Raw genomic sequence first — 17,293 nt, 5'->3', positions numbered from 1 at the left:
TAAATCATCAAAATTATGGCCAATGCTGACCTTCCTTCTAATTTTATTTATCATACAGTTGTTGTGCACACAGCACTCTATGGAGTTGCCAATCAATGTATAAAAAGCCTTCCTGAAGCCAAGGAACATGGTTTTAGCCTGAGCACCATGTTGTCAGTGTTCAGATTGGATGGCACAGTTTTCTTTCAAAATCATTGAATGCTTTTCTCCTTACACTCATTTTCACTTTGCTCCACCTTTGTTTCTCAGTTAGGTTTTTACTTCCCTTAAATCTGTGATGAAATTCTCTTTGTTTATTTATCAAATTTCTAACATGATTATTAAACCACAGTCAGTCTCTCTCATTGCTTAAGTATCCTGTCACACTTGCTAAGCAAATGTATTTTCCTACCTTCCTTATAAGTCCTTATAACTTCTATAGTCATAAGGGTAATGCAAGAGTAGGTCTAATAATAAATAAGAAAAAACGAATTTGTGTTCCAAGATACTATGAACTGCATTGTAGTAGGCAATATAGACACAAAGCCAACACCTACTACACTAAAACATGTTTATATGACTATTAGCTTTGAAAATGGTGAAGGGATTGGAAGAAAGTAGGATGAAATAAAGCAACTTATTCAAACAGTAAGGGAGATGAAAAGTTAACTGTTATGGGGGACTAGAATTAAACATTAGGAAAAGAACAAGAAGAGAAAATAGCAGGATAACATGGTCTGGAGGAGAGGAATGAAAGAGGAAGACACCTTGTTGTATTTTGCTCTGAGTGTAATTTAACCATTTCTAATATATGGTTTATAAATCACAAAAGAAGGTTGTGTACCTGGAAGAGGTAACAGAGGTTGAATACAGGGAGGAAAAGTATCTACAAAAACTAAATTAAATTGGAGGGTATGAAAGGGAAGAAGTAGTTGAGAAGGGTGTGAGACAGGGTTGTAGACTTTCCCAACATTATTCAATTTGTACACTGAGTAAGCAGTAAAGAAAACCAGCTAGAAACATGGAAATAAATTAAAGCTCAGGAAGAAGAAATAAAAACTCTGAATTCTGCTGATGACATCATAATTCCATCAGAAACAGCAAAGGACTGGCAAGAGTGGTTTAACAGAGTGGATAGTGTCTTAAAAATAGGTTATAAGGTGAATACCAACAAAAATAAAAGAATGGTAATGGAATGCAGTCAAATTACATCAGGTGATGGTGACAGAATTAGATTTGTAAATTAGGCACTAAAAGTAGTCAATGATTTTTGCTATCTGGGCAGAAAAAAAATGACAAAGGTCTATGTAGTCCTTAGGACTCTGGTACACAGAGCATATGCCATTTTTGACAGGGGCAGTTTAACCAAAGAACTTTTGCATTTGATGGTTATTTTTAAGGAACATGGATACTCTGAGAAGCAGATTTGTCAGGCTATGGAATTTGGACCATTAATGGAGCTGCATGAAGAGGAGCATAGAACAGTGGCCATTATTCCTTATGCTGGGGGCATATAGTTTAAGACTGTAAGAATGTTAAGGGGTTTTAACATTAAGTGTGTGTTCCATCTGCCTTCCAAGATTAGGGCACTGCTCAGCTCTGTGAAACATGATTTGGGGATTAGGAAGCCTGGTATATATAAAATTCTGCTTCAGTGTGGAAAGGCTTACATCATCCACTCAATTCACACACTTCATGGCAGGTGCATCGAACATCGCCATCATATGAGGCTATAACAGCCAGAAAAATTGGCTGTTGCTGAACATTGCTTAAGCGAGGGACACGGTGTGGAATTTGATAAAACTGCGATAGTTGCCAACACTTCCAGTTTTTAGAACAGTGTCTATAAAAAGGCAATTGAAATTAGGTTGGCAGATAATTTAATTAATAGAGACAATGGGTTTTCTCTTAGCAGAACACGGAACCCTGTACAATCCCGCATCAAAACAGAACTTTTTTCACTGCGGCCAGTCTGAGTGTTAGAAAATCATCTTTGAGAATGATATATCATTGGTGCTGGTGTTCTACTAACTGCAGCACCACCTGACCAGTCTTACAGGACAGCAACTATGATGGGTGGTGCGTGCACTGTACACGGTACAGAGGCCTGTATAGGACGTTGATATGCAGCCTGGCATCAGTTTTCAGCAGGACTAATCAGCAGAAGCAGCATTCTCCTGAAGACAGTGAACAGTTGGATTGCCTAAATATTGAACTGAGTTGATTTTAGGATTTGTCAGCAAACCTGAAGAGACTTTCAAGAGTTACTACGCTGGGAAAGCCTATGAAGTTGCAGTGCAACATCTCAATAGGGAGTGTTCAGCTGAGTTGTTGTTTGCATTTTCTGCACATCTCGGTATTGCTATAGCACTGTCTGACAGAAAAATAACTACTGATAACCTTTACACCAATGTGTCATTCTCAAGGAAAAACATGCACACAAACACATACAGTCACCCACATACATACACCTGACTCCCTGGCTCCTGCCACCTCTTTCCTGGTCCATCTTGGGATGGGTGTGAGGATTAGGTGTGTGTGGGGATGCCAGGCCTTTGTGAGGCCTTCAGCATACTGGGCGAGGGAGTTCTCATAACTGCAGACATGTCTGCCACAAGCGCCCAGGCTGTATGGGAGTGATTTTTTGGCATGAAAGGGGTGGAAGCTGTCAAAGTGGATGTACTGTTGGTGATTGGTGGGTTTGATGTAGACTGTGGTGTGAATGGAGCCATCTGAGAGGAGGAGATCAACACTTTAGGAAGGTAGCATGATGGGTAGAGGAGAACCAGGTGAAGTGGATGGGACAGAAAGTTTGGAGATTGTGGAGGAATGAGGATAAGGTGTCCTGATCTTGGATCCAGATTATACAGATGTCATTATTAAATCTGAACCAGACCAGGGGAAGCTAGGGATATTTCCTCTAGTTGGCCCTGAAGAAGTTGACATAGGAGGGTGCCATGGCTGTGCCATGAATTTGTTTGTACTCCTTCCATCAAAGGTGAAGTAGTTATGGATTATGATGTATTTGATTAGGTGCACTAGGAATGAAGTGCCAAGTTTGGAATCTGCAGGTCATTGGGGAAGGTGGTGTTCAATCATGGCATGGCCGTGGAGAATGAGGGATGTTGGTGTATAAGGAGGATGCATTAACAGTGATGAGTAGGGACCATGGAGGTAAGAGTGTGGGGATGGTGGACAGCCAGTGCAGGAAGTAGTTGGTATCTTTAATGTGGGAGGCTAGGTTTTAGACAACTGGTTGCATATGTCAGTCAACAATGTTCGAGATCCTTTTGGTGGGGCAACTGTAATCAGCTACAATGGGACACCCAGTATTATTAGATTTTTGGATTTTAGGGAGCATATAGAAGGTGGGTGTGTGGATTGTTGTTGGGGTGAGCAGGGAGATGGATTCAGGGGGAGATTCTAGGAATGGCCTAAGGATTTCAGCAGGTATTGGAGGTTATGTTGGGCTTCTGGGATGGAAGCACTTTGACAGAGCTTGTACTGGAGGTCTCAGACAACTGGTAGAGGCCCTCTGTCAGGAAGTCACTCCAGTTCATCGCAACAGTGGTAGAACCTTAGTCTGCTGGGAAGATGATCAGGTCAGGATCCATTTTTAGGTTGTGCAGGGCAATCCTTTCTTCCGCCGAAAGGTTGTTGTTCTTAGGCAGACACCTGGGGAAGGATGGTGAGACCAGGTTGGAAGTTAGGAATTCCTGGAAGGTGACCAGGGGATAGATCAGCTAGAGTGTGGAATGGTAACAGTTGGATGATGGTATGAATTGGGACATGCAGGGTTCCTTATAGTACATCATTTGCTCCTGCAGGCTGCCTGGCCTAAACAAGATGTAACTTGCTGTCCCCTCAACCCCCACCCAATCCAATACTGTGTGTGTGCATATGTGTGTGTGTGTGTGTGTGTGTGTGTGTGTGTGTGTGTGTGTGCCCCCAATTTGTCTTAGCTAGTAGTGTGCCCCTATCTAAAGCCCTAGTCCGTGAAATCATGTGCCCAGCTGTCTGTCACCTGCCTCTTCTACCTGCACACATAGCTAGCCCACAGACAGTTCTCCACTCTCCCACAAGCCATTACAGTCTTCTCCCCAACCCCCTCTCAGCCTACCACCTCTCTCCATCCCTCACCCCATCTCACCCTGCACCCCGACTCATCTCACTACATTCACCATGGTCCAGGAAAGAGCTGGCAGTCAACTGAATACAATGTAGGGAGACAGGCATGTGCATTATATTCACCGTGGGCCAGGAAAGAGCCGGCAGTTGACTGAGCACAATGTAGGGAGGCAGGCGTGTGCATGTGAGTGAATATGTGTGTGTGTGTTTGTGTGCATGTTTTTCCTACAAGCTTGAAAAAGAAAATTCATTCTGAAAGCTATCAAAGCCCTATACCTTTTGTTTGTGAGCCTATCGGTGACGCAGTGCTTCTGCCTTTCAGTGAGTCATCTTCTTTATTCCTAAATAATTTGTAATCTACGATAAAAAATACAGCTTTACCTGGTATAGAAATGTATTTATGCAGCATGCAAGCATGAGAAAATAAAAAGTGGCTAACAATGCCTAACAGAAGAAGAAAAATCACATACACTGATGACTTGGGACAATATGAACACATTCTTAATAGCACTATGGCCTCCCTTTAAAAACCAGTATAGAAGTGATTCTGAATGGTGAGGTAAGTTTCTGGAGCAATGTGACACCAGATGTGCTGGTGGTCTGTGGGCACGGAGCTGGTGCCCAAAGGCCACCCTGATGTGTTCCATTTTGGTTGCCAATACATCAACATGAGTTCACTATCATGCTCTTCAAATCACTGCAGCATGGTCTGTCCTTTGATATGGATACTTATTCTTATGGAGATGCTATCATCACTGGGTAAGATATCAGATGTCAGTGGATGCAGATGCTGCACAATAAAGTTTACGTAGTCAAAAGCAGTCATAGCACCTTCAATTACTATCACAGCTTCCATACAGGCCAGTATGCATGACCCCCATAGCAAAATATTGCTACCCTCTTCCCGTGTCCATGGCATGGTACATGTTTCAAGTAGCCATTCGCCTGAATGACTGCATATCTAGACACAACTGTCAACCTTGTGTAACAAGAAACATGATTCATCTAACCAGATAACATGTTTTCATTGATCCACAGTCCAATCTCAATGATCTGGTGCCAACAGCAATCATAACTGACGCTGTTGTTGAATCAAGAAGGGAACATATAAGGGTTGTCCAGTGTGGAGCTCTATGTTCAACAATAAATGCTGAATGATGTGCTCTGAAACATTTGTGCCTGCACCAGCATAGCACTCTGCCTTCAGATCTGCAACATATCACTGCATGTTCTGATTTAGAGTGGGCAAGCCTCCAACCCCCACGTTTTGTGATGAATCATGACCACCCAGCACCTTGACACCTACTCATGGTCTCGCTGTCCTTCAACCACTTTTCTCAGATGCTCAGGATAGTTGCACATGAACAGCTGACCAGCTTGATCATTTCCAAGATTCTCATTCCCAGATGTCAAGCCATAACAATCTGCCCTTTGTCAAAATGTATTGTGTCAGTGTATTTCTCCGTTTGCAATCTGTATTGTTGCTAGAATTGTTGCCCATTCATCTCTGCTCCCCCCTATACTCACCTTCTGTGTAACATATGCACAATGGCTCCAGATAGTATTTAGTCTTGTGTTTTGGCTCGTCAGCATATGTCCAAGTATAAATGGCAGCAAGCGCTCCACAGCATGTGTGTTTTGTTGCAAGTGCACACTAATGTAATGTACACAACTTGTGTACAAAGCAGCAAAAGATGTTCATTTTGTTCTATATATTATGTCTCATTGTCTTAAAATGTGAAACTTCATGCATAAAAAGCAGTTGCTCATATTTATAAGTAAAAGATACACACAAAGCATTTAAATCACTTTTTCCTTTTAAACACGAATAAAATAGCATATTATGAACAACTGTCTCATGGAGCAATGAAATACTGTAATTTTTTCATGTTTTTATTTTAGGTCAGAAAGACTCATCATGGGTGTTTCAGTATCATAATATGATAAGATCACTTAAGGGGTAAAAACCTTTAACTTTTTTAGATTACCTTGAAAAAAGATTATTAAATCAAGCTATAAAAATGAGCCAGGCCTGTCCTGTGTAAATAATGAGAAATATTCTAGAATTACAGTATTATGATCTCATTGCAAATATTCAGTAAGTTTTTAGCAACCAAAATATGAAATATTATCACATATTTGATGGTGTCCGCCTACTTAGCTGGGTGATAACATGCTTTCTCGGAGAACTCAGGAACTGGATGTGTTGTCCTCATCATCATTTCATCCTCATCAACCAGCACGCAAGTTGCCCAATGTGGTGTCGAATTAAATAAGGCTTGCACTTGGTGGCCGAACTTCCCTGAAGAGGGGCCTGCCAGCCAACAATGCTATACACTCATTTCATTTCCTTATTTGTGGTGAGAATTCAGATTTCAATTTATACTTGTGTATCTTAGCTGTTTTTGTCACAAAATCTGTTTTGATTCTGTGTTCCTTCATTTCCCTTGGGTATTGCTTAACTGTATATTATCCAATTTTTAACTTTAGGTTATAATAAATTTTACACATTAAGATGTAAATTAAATTTACCAAAACTGAGTTACACCTTACCTTGCTGTAACAGGGCACCATACATGTACCAAAAGCAGTTCACCATTTTTGCAAGACCATTGACCTTTTTCAGTCGGGGAACCACACTTAGATGATTCATCCAGTACAATAACATTGCCATCATCAGTACTGATGCCACAACACATAGCCATGTCTGCAAGGGATAGAAAAGTTATGTCATCTGCCAAGTTTCTACAAACATATAGTACTCACTTATAAAATGAGTGCAGATCATATCAGTAAACTTTTGCTGTCATGGTGTTCAGCTGTTGATTTGCTGAATATATCTTTATATCTGAGTCTGAAGTATGAGATACGGTGGAATAAAGTTTCAAAACAGTAGGAGACTATCTCACCAACGGTTATATATCTAATGTTCTCCACTGTGTCCTTAGGGTTGACTATATAAATACCATGAAGCATCATAGCCTAAATATTGCTAAGTATGAAGCATTTGATTTAATGCTTCCTTTACTTTTCTTTAATAACAAGTACAGTTTTCAGTGAGAACTATTGTGGCACAAAAAGCCCATAAAGTATCCACATAAATTCAGTAAAACATTGGAGTGCCTTTTTAAAAGCTACTTTAAAAGATTTGTTGGAAATGTGTGAACAGTTCCACATTAGCATGATTTATCTTGGGATAAACTTTCTCACATTTCATTGTACCTATGATCCAAACTAAAACTTAAATTCCTTTGGAGAATAAAATAAATGTACATTCAGTTTCCTTTTTTGTTTGCACTGGTTTTCATTTTTCATTCAGAATAAGAAAATGTAATTATATTATTGTCCCCATAACCATCACACTACAATGAGTTATTTGTATGAGGATCTTAATAAAATAACAACAATGTGAGGCAAAAATAGATTTCTACTTACCATAAATATGACATGTTAAGCTGCAGACATATGCAATTAAAAGACACACATTAGCTTTTGGCCACAGCCCCCACCAGAAGAAAAGATACACACACACACACACACACACACACACACACACACACACACACACACAGTCACAGAAACAAGCACACCTCATGCACACACGACTGCCATCTTTGGCCACTCGAACAAGAATGCAACTGCCATGTGGAATGGAAGCTCCAATGTGGATGAGGCAGGGACGGACAAAGGATAGCATTCCTTGGGTGGCGGAAGAGAAGAGTGCTGTATGATGGAGTGTACTGGGACTAGATTGCCAACAAGCCCAGTGTCAGGAGGGTAGGGAGGTGGGGGGAGGGGGGGGAGGATGAAGTGAAGGAGGAGAGGAGCAATAAAAGATGGATGGGTGCATCATTGGCAGGGAGCAGATGGTGAGAGACAAGAATAGGGAGGAGTTGATAGGACAGAGGGGGTGGAAACTTTTGGGTGGAGGTTGTGGGGAGAGTATGTTACCAAAGGTTGAGCCTGGGGTAAATTTGGGAGCAGAGAATGTGTTGCAAGGGTAACTTCCATCTCCACAGTTGAGAAAGACAGGTGGTGGAGGGGAAAATCCAGATGGCTCAAGTAGTGAAGCAGCCATTGAAATCAAGCAAGATATGTTCAGCTGCATGTTGTGCCACAGGGTGATGTACTTTGCTTTTGGCCACAGTTTGGTGGTGGCTGTTCTCCCTTGTGGTCAACTGGTTGGTAGTCATACCAATATAAAAAGCTGTGAGGTGATTGCAGCAGAGCTGGTATATGACATGCCTGCTTTCTCAGGTGGCCTGGCTTCTTGATGGCTAAGAATGTCTCCTCTAGATAACCTATAAACAGACTGGCACAGGAGGGTGTCATGTAAGTGCCCATGTCTGTGCTGCAGATTTTATTTGTATATCTTCCATTCAAAGAAGTTGTGAGTTAGGATAAGGTTGGTTAACTGTATAAGGGATGACGTAGTGAGTTTGGAGTCTGAAGGACACTAGAAAACATAGTGTTCAATAGTGGTAAGACCTTGGGCATGAGGGATGTTGGTGTATGGTGAGGTACTGTCGACAGTCACAAGCAGGGATCCAGGAGGTAAATGAGTAGGGTTGGAGGAGTGTTGGTGAAGGAAGGGGTTGGTACCTTTGATGTGGGAGGCTAAATTATGGGCAGTTCGTTGAAAGTGTTGGTCAATGAGGACTGACATTTTTCTTCTGTGAGGGCATAATAACCAGCCACAATGGGGCATCCAGGATTGTTCGATTTATGGATTTTAGTGAGCATGTAAAAGGTGGGTGTGTGGGGTGTTGCAGGGGTGGGGAGGGAAATAGATTAAGGGATGAGGTTCTGGGAAGGGCCTAAGGCTTTAACCATGGATTGGAGGTTATGTTGGACCTGTAGGAGGGGATTACTCTGACAGAGTTTATAGGTGGAGCAGTCAGATAACTAACAGAGGCCTTCCACCTAGCAGACATTCCTTGCCTCCCAAAATGACAAATCCGTAGTCTGGTTCAGCTTCATTGATGATATCTTCATGGTCTAGACTCACGGCCAAGACACTCTGGCTTCATTCCTTCATAACCACAATACCTTCTCTCCAGTCCACTTCACCTAGCCCCCCTCAACTTGGCATGCCACCTTCCTTGATGTTGACCTTCTCCTCCCTGATGACTTCACCCACACCTCTGTCCATTAAACTCGTCAACCACAAACAGTACTTGCATTTTGATTCCTGTCATCCCTTACACACCAAAAAAATCTCTCTCGTACAGCCTGGCCACTCAGGGATGTATCTGCAGTGACATCTCCCTCACCCAGTACGCTGAGGGTCTCACCTAGGTCTTCACATACCTAGTTTGAAAACAGACCTCTCATGTAATTTACTCTCACACCCCCAATCCTCCCACTACCTCCAAGAACCAGCCGCAAATGAATGCCTCACTTGTCACCTAGTATCACCCCAGATGGAACAATTAAAACAAGTCCTTCACCAGAGCTTTGGTTGGTGTTATCCTTCCCCCTCCCTGCCCCCTCCAGATCAATACTTCCTTTCCACATGATGTGCATATTCTTGTGTGAATGAATGTGTGTCCATTTCTATTTCCTTTTATGACAAAGGCTGTAGCCAAAAGTTAATGTGTAAGTGTCTTTTAATTGTGCCTGTCTGCAGCTTAACATGACTTCTTTATGCTAAGTAGCAATCTATCTTTCCCTTACATTGTTGATATTCCAACCTGGAGTTTCCATTGTTTAATAAAAGAATGCATCATCAAAAACACACTGTTTCCAACAGTGTCATTTGCACCAGGTTATCCATTAATGTAAAATTTAAGTGTGAAAGAATTTACAGAAAGGTGTGGCATATACACAATTTTCAGATTCATGCTCATCATTTACAATTATTGTTGGTTACGTAATTAATACAGCAATAAACTTTAAGTTCAGTACCTGTACATAATAGTTCTTATCTGCATCTTAATTATGGGCACCACATCCAATTTTAAACAGATTGCCACCATGTTGTTAAAATTCATGCAATTTGTTACACAGCAAATAACATTTATGACTCATATTCTAAGGAAAGATAGGCTAGGAGTGGAATTGTATATAAGACGAGAAATGTGGAGCAAAATACTTCTTTTTTGTATGGAACAAACTTCCTGAAAGAAGGAAAAAGGAAGACCCAAATGTAGTGCTGATAATAAAGCTGAGAACATATAGACCTAGTTGAAATTTATGTTCCTGACTCTGTGTATTTGCGCAAATACAATTTCAACCAGTTTTCAATATGTCTACATGTCTAAATATTTTCTGCAGTATGGCTTACATATATGATTGTTCGAATTATGGATTTTAGTGAGCATGTAAAAGGTGGGTGTGTGGGGTGTTGCAGGGGTGGGGAGGGAAATAGATTAAGGGATGAGGTTCTGGAAAGGGCCTAAGGCTTTAACCATGGATTGGAGGTTATGTTGGACCTGTAGGAGGGGATTACTCTGACAGAGTTTATAGGTGGAGCAGTCAGATAACTAACAGAGGCCTTCCACCTAGCAGACATTCCTTGCCTCCCAAAATGACAAATCCGTAGTCTGGTTCAGCTTCATTGATGATATCTTCATGGTCTAGACTCACGGCCAAGACACTCTGGCTTCATTCCTTCATAACCACAATACCTTCTCTCCAGTCCACTTCACCTAGCCCCCCTCAACTTGGCATGCCACCTTCCTTGATGTTGACCTTCTCCTCCCTGATGACTTCACCCACACCTCTGTCCATTAAACTCGTCAACCACAAACAGTACTTGCATTTTGATTCCTGTCATCCCTTACACACCAAAAAAATCTCTCTCGTACAGCCTGGCCACTCAGGGATGTATCTGCAGTGACATCTCCCTCACCCAGTACGCTGAGGGTCTCACCTAGGTCTTCACATACCTAGTTTGAAAACAGACCTCTCATGTAATTTACTCTCACACCCCCAATCCTCCCACTACCCCCAAGAACCAGCCGCAAATGAATGCCTCACTTGTCACCTAGTATCACCCCAGATGGAACAATTAAAACAAGTCCTTCACCAGAGCTTTGGTTGGTGTTATCCTTCCCCCTCCCTGCCCCCTCCAGATCAGTACTTCCTTTCCACATGATGTGCATATTCTTGTGTGAATGAATGTGTGTCCATTTCTATTTCCTTTTATGACAAAGGCTGTAGCCAAAAGTTAATGTGTAAGTGTCTTTTAATTGTGCCTGTCTGCAGCTTAACATGACTTCTTTATGCTAAGTAGCAATCTATCTTTTCCTTACATTGTTGATATTCCAACCTGGAGTTTCCATTGTTTAATAAAAGAATGCATCATCAAAAACACACTGTTTCCAACAGTGTCATTTGCACCAGGTTATCCATTAATGTAAAATTTAAGTGTGAAAGAATTTACAGAAAGGTGTGGCATATACACAATTTTCAGATTCATGCTCATCATTTACAATTATTGTTGGTTACGTAATTAATACAGCAATAAACTTTAAGTTCAGTACCTGTACATAATAGTTCTTATCTGCATCTTAATTATGGGCACCACATCCAATTTTAAACAGATTGCCACCATGTTGTTAAAATTCATGCAATTTGTTACACAGCAAATAACATTTATGACTCATATTCTAAGGAAAGATAGGCTAGGAGTGGAATTGTATATAAGACGAGAAATGTGGAGCAAAATACTTCTTTTTTGTATGGAACAAACTTCCTGAAAGAAGGAAAAAGGAAGACCCAAGTGTAGTGCTGATAATAAAGCTGAGAACATATAGACCTAGTTGAAATTTATGTTCCTGACTCAGTGTATTTGCGCAAATACAATTTCAAACAGTTTTCAATATGTCTACATGTCTAAATATTTTCTGCAGTATGGCTTACATATATGATTTTAAAAATAATTTTACATCTGTGTGAATGTATTAGAATATTCTCAGTGAAGCATAAATATTTAACTTCATCAGCTTTCTTTACGTATGCAAGATTCTTGTGTAAATTAATGCTGACTGTCAGTATTTATCATTACTGTGCATCAAAAAATGTATTTTTGCCTTTTTTTCTTTTTTTTTCAAATACAATAGCTGATTCATATTACTATCTGTTATTATTATTATTTCAAATCTTGTTTTTGTGTATCAATGATAAAATGATAAATTCCTAGTTAATTTTGTTTATTCAGTATAAATCTGGCTACATTACATGTCTAATACCATTGTAAAAAATGATCTAGCAACAAAAATAAACTACACATAACTGTTTGAATGAGAATGTTACAAAGTGCCCACTGTCTATACTTGCTTATCTGTTCAGAAGATATTAAAGTCACCACAAAGAATTATGGTAGAGTTCTCATTTGAGAAAATGTTGAGCATTTCTTCCAAATTCTTAAGAAAGACTTCAGTAACTCCAGATGGTGACCTGTAAATTGCTGCAACAATTATTTTCTTCTTTAAACTATATAACTGAATGGCTACTATCTCAAAATCCCCCCCCCCCCCCAAATGCCATGATTAATTTTCGTGTACATCCTTGTGCAGTTGACACTTCTGTTCCTTCTTCAACAATAATGACAGTACATTTAATTATAACCTTCCTTCTTTCCAGAAAATAAGACAGGACATTCTGGCAAGCTTTAATATTTTTGCTGAGTGATAACAAATTATGTTTTGATAATATTCTGGGAAAAATGGAGTGCTTGTTGTTGCAAAAGTAATTTGTGATCAAAGACATATGGAGAACAGAAACACTTGCAAACAAAGTACATGATGTGTGACACAAATTATGATTGATCATAATGCATGAAAGGAACATTGAGGACTAAAAACCTTAAGAGAAGGATAATATAACACAAACAGTACAGCATTTGGAATATTGGTATTTCTACATGGTGTTCCAAATAGAGTAATTTATGCAATATTTTAAAAAATCATGGAGAGAAGTATCTTCATCCGTAAATCTGAAAAAAATAGAAATAAATTAAGCTGAAACAATACTAATGTTTTGTTGGAAATTCATGAAAATCGAGATCAGTAATAGTTAACACAATAAAGATACATGAACAGTACACTGCAAGAAGCACAGACTATAAGTATTTGCAAGATGATAGAAGGTATACTTACAAAAGATTGGATTTGGAAAGGTGTAACATTTTTGAAATAAGAACATATGTGCAAAGGAATCCTGTGAAAACTGTAAAAGTGAAATCGAAAAACTAAACGAACGCATTTCAAGTTTACAAAAAATTGTAGATGTTCTAAGACGTGAGATTTCCCATATAACTAATGAAAACTGTGAGCTGAAGAAGTTGTGCCATATTCTAAATGATAAAACAATTAAGCCATAAAATGGGAACCTGGTGAGTTACGAGAAGCAGAAAGGAAGAGATAGACAGGCATCAAAGGCAGTAAATGAAATTATAATTGCAGTTAAAAACAGGTATAGTGTTCTGTCAAATTGCAGTGATGCCTGCAATAAGGAGCATGAAGTTCTAAAAGTCATTAAATGCATGAAATCCAAAATGACCTCTGGGTTGGATGATGTACCTGTATCAATAATTAAGAAAATTCCTCCATGTGTTATCAAACCTATAGTGCACATAGCAAACTAGTCCCTTAGTGAAGGGATATTTCCGGACAAACTTAAAATCTCTAAAGTGATACCTCTATACAAAAATGGTGACAGACATAAAATAGAAAATTACCAACCTATATCTCTCCCCCTGGCCTTTTCCAAAATACTTGAGGAATTAATGAAAATCAGGGTTACAAAATATCTAGAAAAACATAAACTAATAAATAACAGTCAACATGGCTTTCGAGCAGGGCACAGTATGGAAACAGCCATATTGGACTACACAACAGAAATAGTAAGAAATTTGGAGTCAAATAAACAGGTTGTTGGAATTAATCTGGATTTATCCAAAGCCTTTGATATTGTGAACCATGTAATATTACTAGAGAAACTTGAAGCAATAGGCATCAAGGGTACTGTTAAAAAATGGTTTGAATCTTATCTGCAAAACAGGTCACAAGTTGTTGAGCTGAGGTCATCCAACAATCTTCACAATTTTAAACTCATATCTGAACCAAAACAAATTGAAATAGGTGTTCCACAGGGCAGCATTCTTGGCCCATTGTTATTTCTAATTTATATCAATGATATACAGGCTCCAGACAGCTCAGCCAAAATTCTACTATTTGCAGATGACACGAGTATCATAATTAGTGATATAAAAGAATCATTGTGTACTACAGCAGAGAAAATGCTCTCATACATACAGTCATGGTTTTATTGAAATAAGCTGACATTAAATACAAAGAAAACAAACTTTATACAGTATGGAAGCAAGTGTCAAGGGGAAATATGTGCATTATGCTGGATAGCAAACAAATAGAAAAAGTGTGCACCCCAAAGTTTCTGGGAATGCGAACTAACCAAGATTTAAACTGGAATGAACACAGTGTATATCTTACCCAGAAACTTAGCTCAGCATGTTTTGCCTTTAGAATAATATCTGAAGAATGCAGCAAAGAATGTATTAGAGCGGTGTACTTTAGTTATTTCCAATCAGTTGCAAGCTATGGCATAAGTTTTTGGGGAAAAACCAGGTCAAGACTAAATGACATTTTTATTATGCAAAAAAGAGCTATTCGTATCATGACACACAGCCCACCACAAACCCACTGTAGACCCTTATTCAGACAACTAAAGATACTTACAATACCATCAATATTTTTAAACGCCTGGAAAAGATAAGTAAAAATAACTGCGATCTCCAAACCAACTCTAGCTACTATGATCACAATACAAGGCATTGTAAAGACTTCCACATTCCCTATGTAGCAAAAACTAGAAGTCAGAAACATGTTAGCCACTTAGGAATAAAGCTTTTAAATGCATTTCCATCTCAAATTAAAGAATTGAAAGGCAAAAATAATTTCAAGCATGAAGTAAAAAAATACTTGATGGAAAAATGCTACTACAGTGTAAATGAATACCTGTCTCAGACTGTGGATTGAAACCTGTACTTATTTTTTTAAAAATTCAAACTAATTTAATGATGTTTTTAACTTCGTAATTATGGTACTTAGGAAAAATCTGTTAAATATCTGTAATACGTTTTGTTTATATCTGTAATACGTTTTGTGTATAAGGCATAGTTCATGATCTAAAATTGTTTATCATGAGCACGTACTTTTGTTTTTTGGGTAATAAGTTCTTGTACACTACTTATGTACTATGTGTATGTAATTTGTTTGCTGTTTGTATATGTTTGTCAATCTATCATGTGGATGTGTTGTTATGTGTTACATGTAATCAAATGACAAATCCTATATCACATGTGTGATCTATTGGATGCTAAAAAAATAATAAGAAAGGAGATATGAGACAGCTAAAAACATCTATCATAGGAAACCTTAGTGTTTGGACATTACTTACAACAGCAAGAGACCACAATAAGATGGCAAGAAATACTGTACAAGATTTTTTCATAACTCATCATAAGGAAGAAAGAAACCGTAAAGAACTAAACATGTTTCATTTAAAATAATAAACATAAAAAGCAACATACTGAGTCATTTCCATGTTACTTACATCATTTCCAAATGGACGTATGAAGAGCCCAGCTCTACTCAGCTCTCGAGGTCGTGCAGATAAGAAAGTGTATGTGACAGTACCCAGAGGAAAAGTAAAATTCACTTTCAGTTTATGGGCATCATTTATGATGAATGCTGCTGCTCCAATAAAAACCTAAATGAATTACAAAAAAAACTTGTAATTTACTACACCCAATTCTATAACCACAGCAATTGCCTGATAAAATGGGGCATTTCAATGGATTCATCTAATAAGTTATATGTGAGCAAATGCACTTGGTTCCTCAAATATACTACACTTTTTTTCCAAAATAGACTCTCAGACTTCCTGCATAAACACCAATTACTTTCCACAGCACAATATGTTGTCATAACAAGTAAATCAACTTAGATTTCTGATTTTAAGTAATGTCCTCCACTAGTGTATGCCTTGAACTCCCCAAAGATTTTCTTACTTATCACAACACATTAAATTACAAACTCCACACTATGGACATCTACGGAATACCAGACTGGACAGAAATAGTTGTTTTATATCCAGTTGTATGAAAATGTCAATTTAACAAGATTATGAGAAGGAAAGTTGCTACTCACCATATAGCAGAGATGCTGAGTTATAGATAGGCACAACAAAAAGATTTTCACACTACTACATCTCCGCTATATGGTGAGTAGCAGCTTTCCTTCTCACAATACTGTTACATTCCATCGTGGATTTTCCAAAATGTCAATTTACATTAACATAGTTCTGACAGTGAATGTATTAAACATAGTGTACCCCAAAAACCTCTTCTTGGGATCTTTTCATACCTCTTTATATCAAATAAATATTTCCAAAATATTATTCAGTTTGTAAATGACACAGGTGTGTCAGTCAGAGGGTAGAATGTTTAAAGGTAATTTGAGCAATGTGTGTAACAGGTTCAATAACAATATAGGATTACTTTTGAATGCATTATGGGAACAGCAGTGATCAATAAAATTGTAAATAATTACTATTAAAAACAGTCTTGATCACAATTTATTTTATAAGGTGACCGGTTTCGACCACTGCTGTGGTCATCTTCAGACCATTGAGTGGAAACCCCTTTCTGTTGGATTCTCCAACAGAAAGGGGTTTCCACTCAATGGTCTGAAGATGACCACAGCAGTGGTCGAAACCGGTCACCTTATAAAATAAATTGTGATCAAGACTGTTTTTAATAGTAATTATTAACAATATAGGAATTGACAATGAAGAAAAAGAATAATTTCAAACTTCCACAGACCAAGTAATAAGAAAAACAATATAAACATACAGTACAATGACAAAACTAGTCAGTCAATAAAGAGCATAACATTTCTAAGAATTCAGTTCCAGGTTGGTTTAGATGGGAAATACACAAAGAAAATATATAAAAGAAGCTAAGCAATGCATGGTACCTAATAAGTACTTGGAATTACTGTGGCAAACACTATGTTAATATTAATTTTGTTTTTCATCTTGCTCACATTATGAACATAGTAATCATGGCTCTTTCCTGGTTCAGGTGATGATTTGATAGTTTGTGCAGGTATCGGTCTGTTTGTGCGTGGGTTTTTGATACACACTGTGTTCCAGGTTT

The 17,293-nt window shown here is 38.5% G+C and overlaps 1 protein-coding gene across 1 annotated transcript in view; it reads right to left on the bottom strand.

Moving 5' to 3' along the window:
• The window catches only part of LOC124735543 (ionotropic receptor 93a), a 295,666-nt gene that overhangs the window by 59,882 nt on the left and 218,491 nt on the right, over positions 1 to 17,293 (bottom strand). Inside the window, exons 11-12 of the mRNA XM_047248570.1 lie at positions 15,688 to 15,843; positions 6,661 to 6,814 (exon numbers count right to left, since the gene is read on the bottom strand). Coding sequence (XP_047104526.1) covers positions 6,661 to 6,814; positions 15,688 to 15,843 — 310 coding nt within the window. The remainder of the gene's footprint in view (positions 1 to 6,660; positions 6,815 to 15,687; positions 15,844 to 17,293) is intronic.

Source organism: Schistocerca piceifrons, chromosome 1 (assembly GCF_021461385.2).
Source record: "Schistocerca piceifrons isolate TAMUIC-IGC-003096 chromosome 1, iqSchPice1.1, whole genome shotgun sequence".
Taxonomy (NCBI): Eukaryota; Metazoa; Arthropoda; class Insecta; order Orthoptera; family Acrididae; genus Schistocerca; species Schistocerca piceifrons.
Note: the sequence above shows the minus strand (reverse complement) of the source record. Positions and strands in the feature narration are given on the sequence as shown.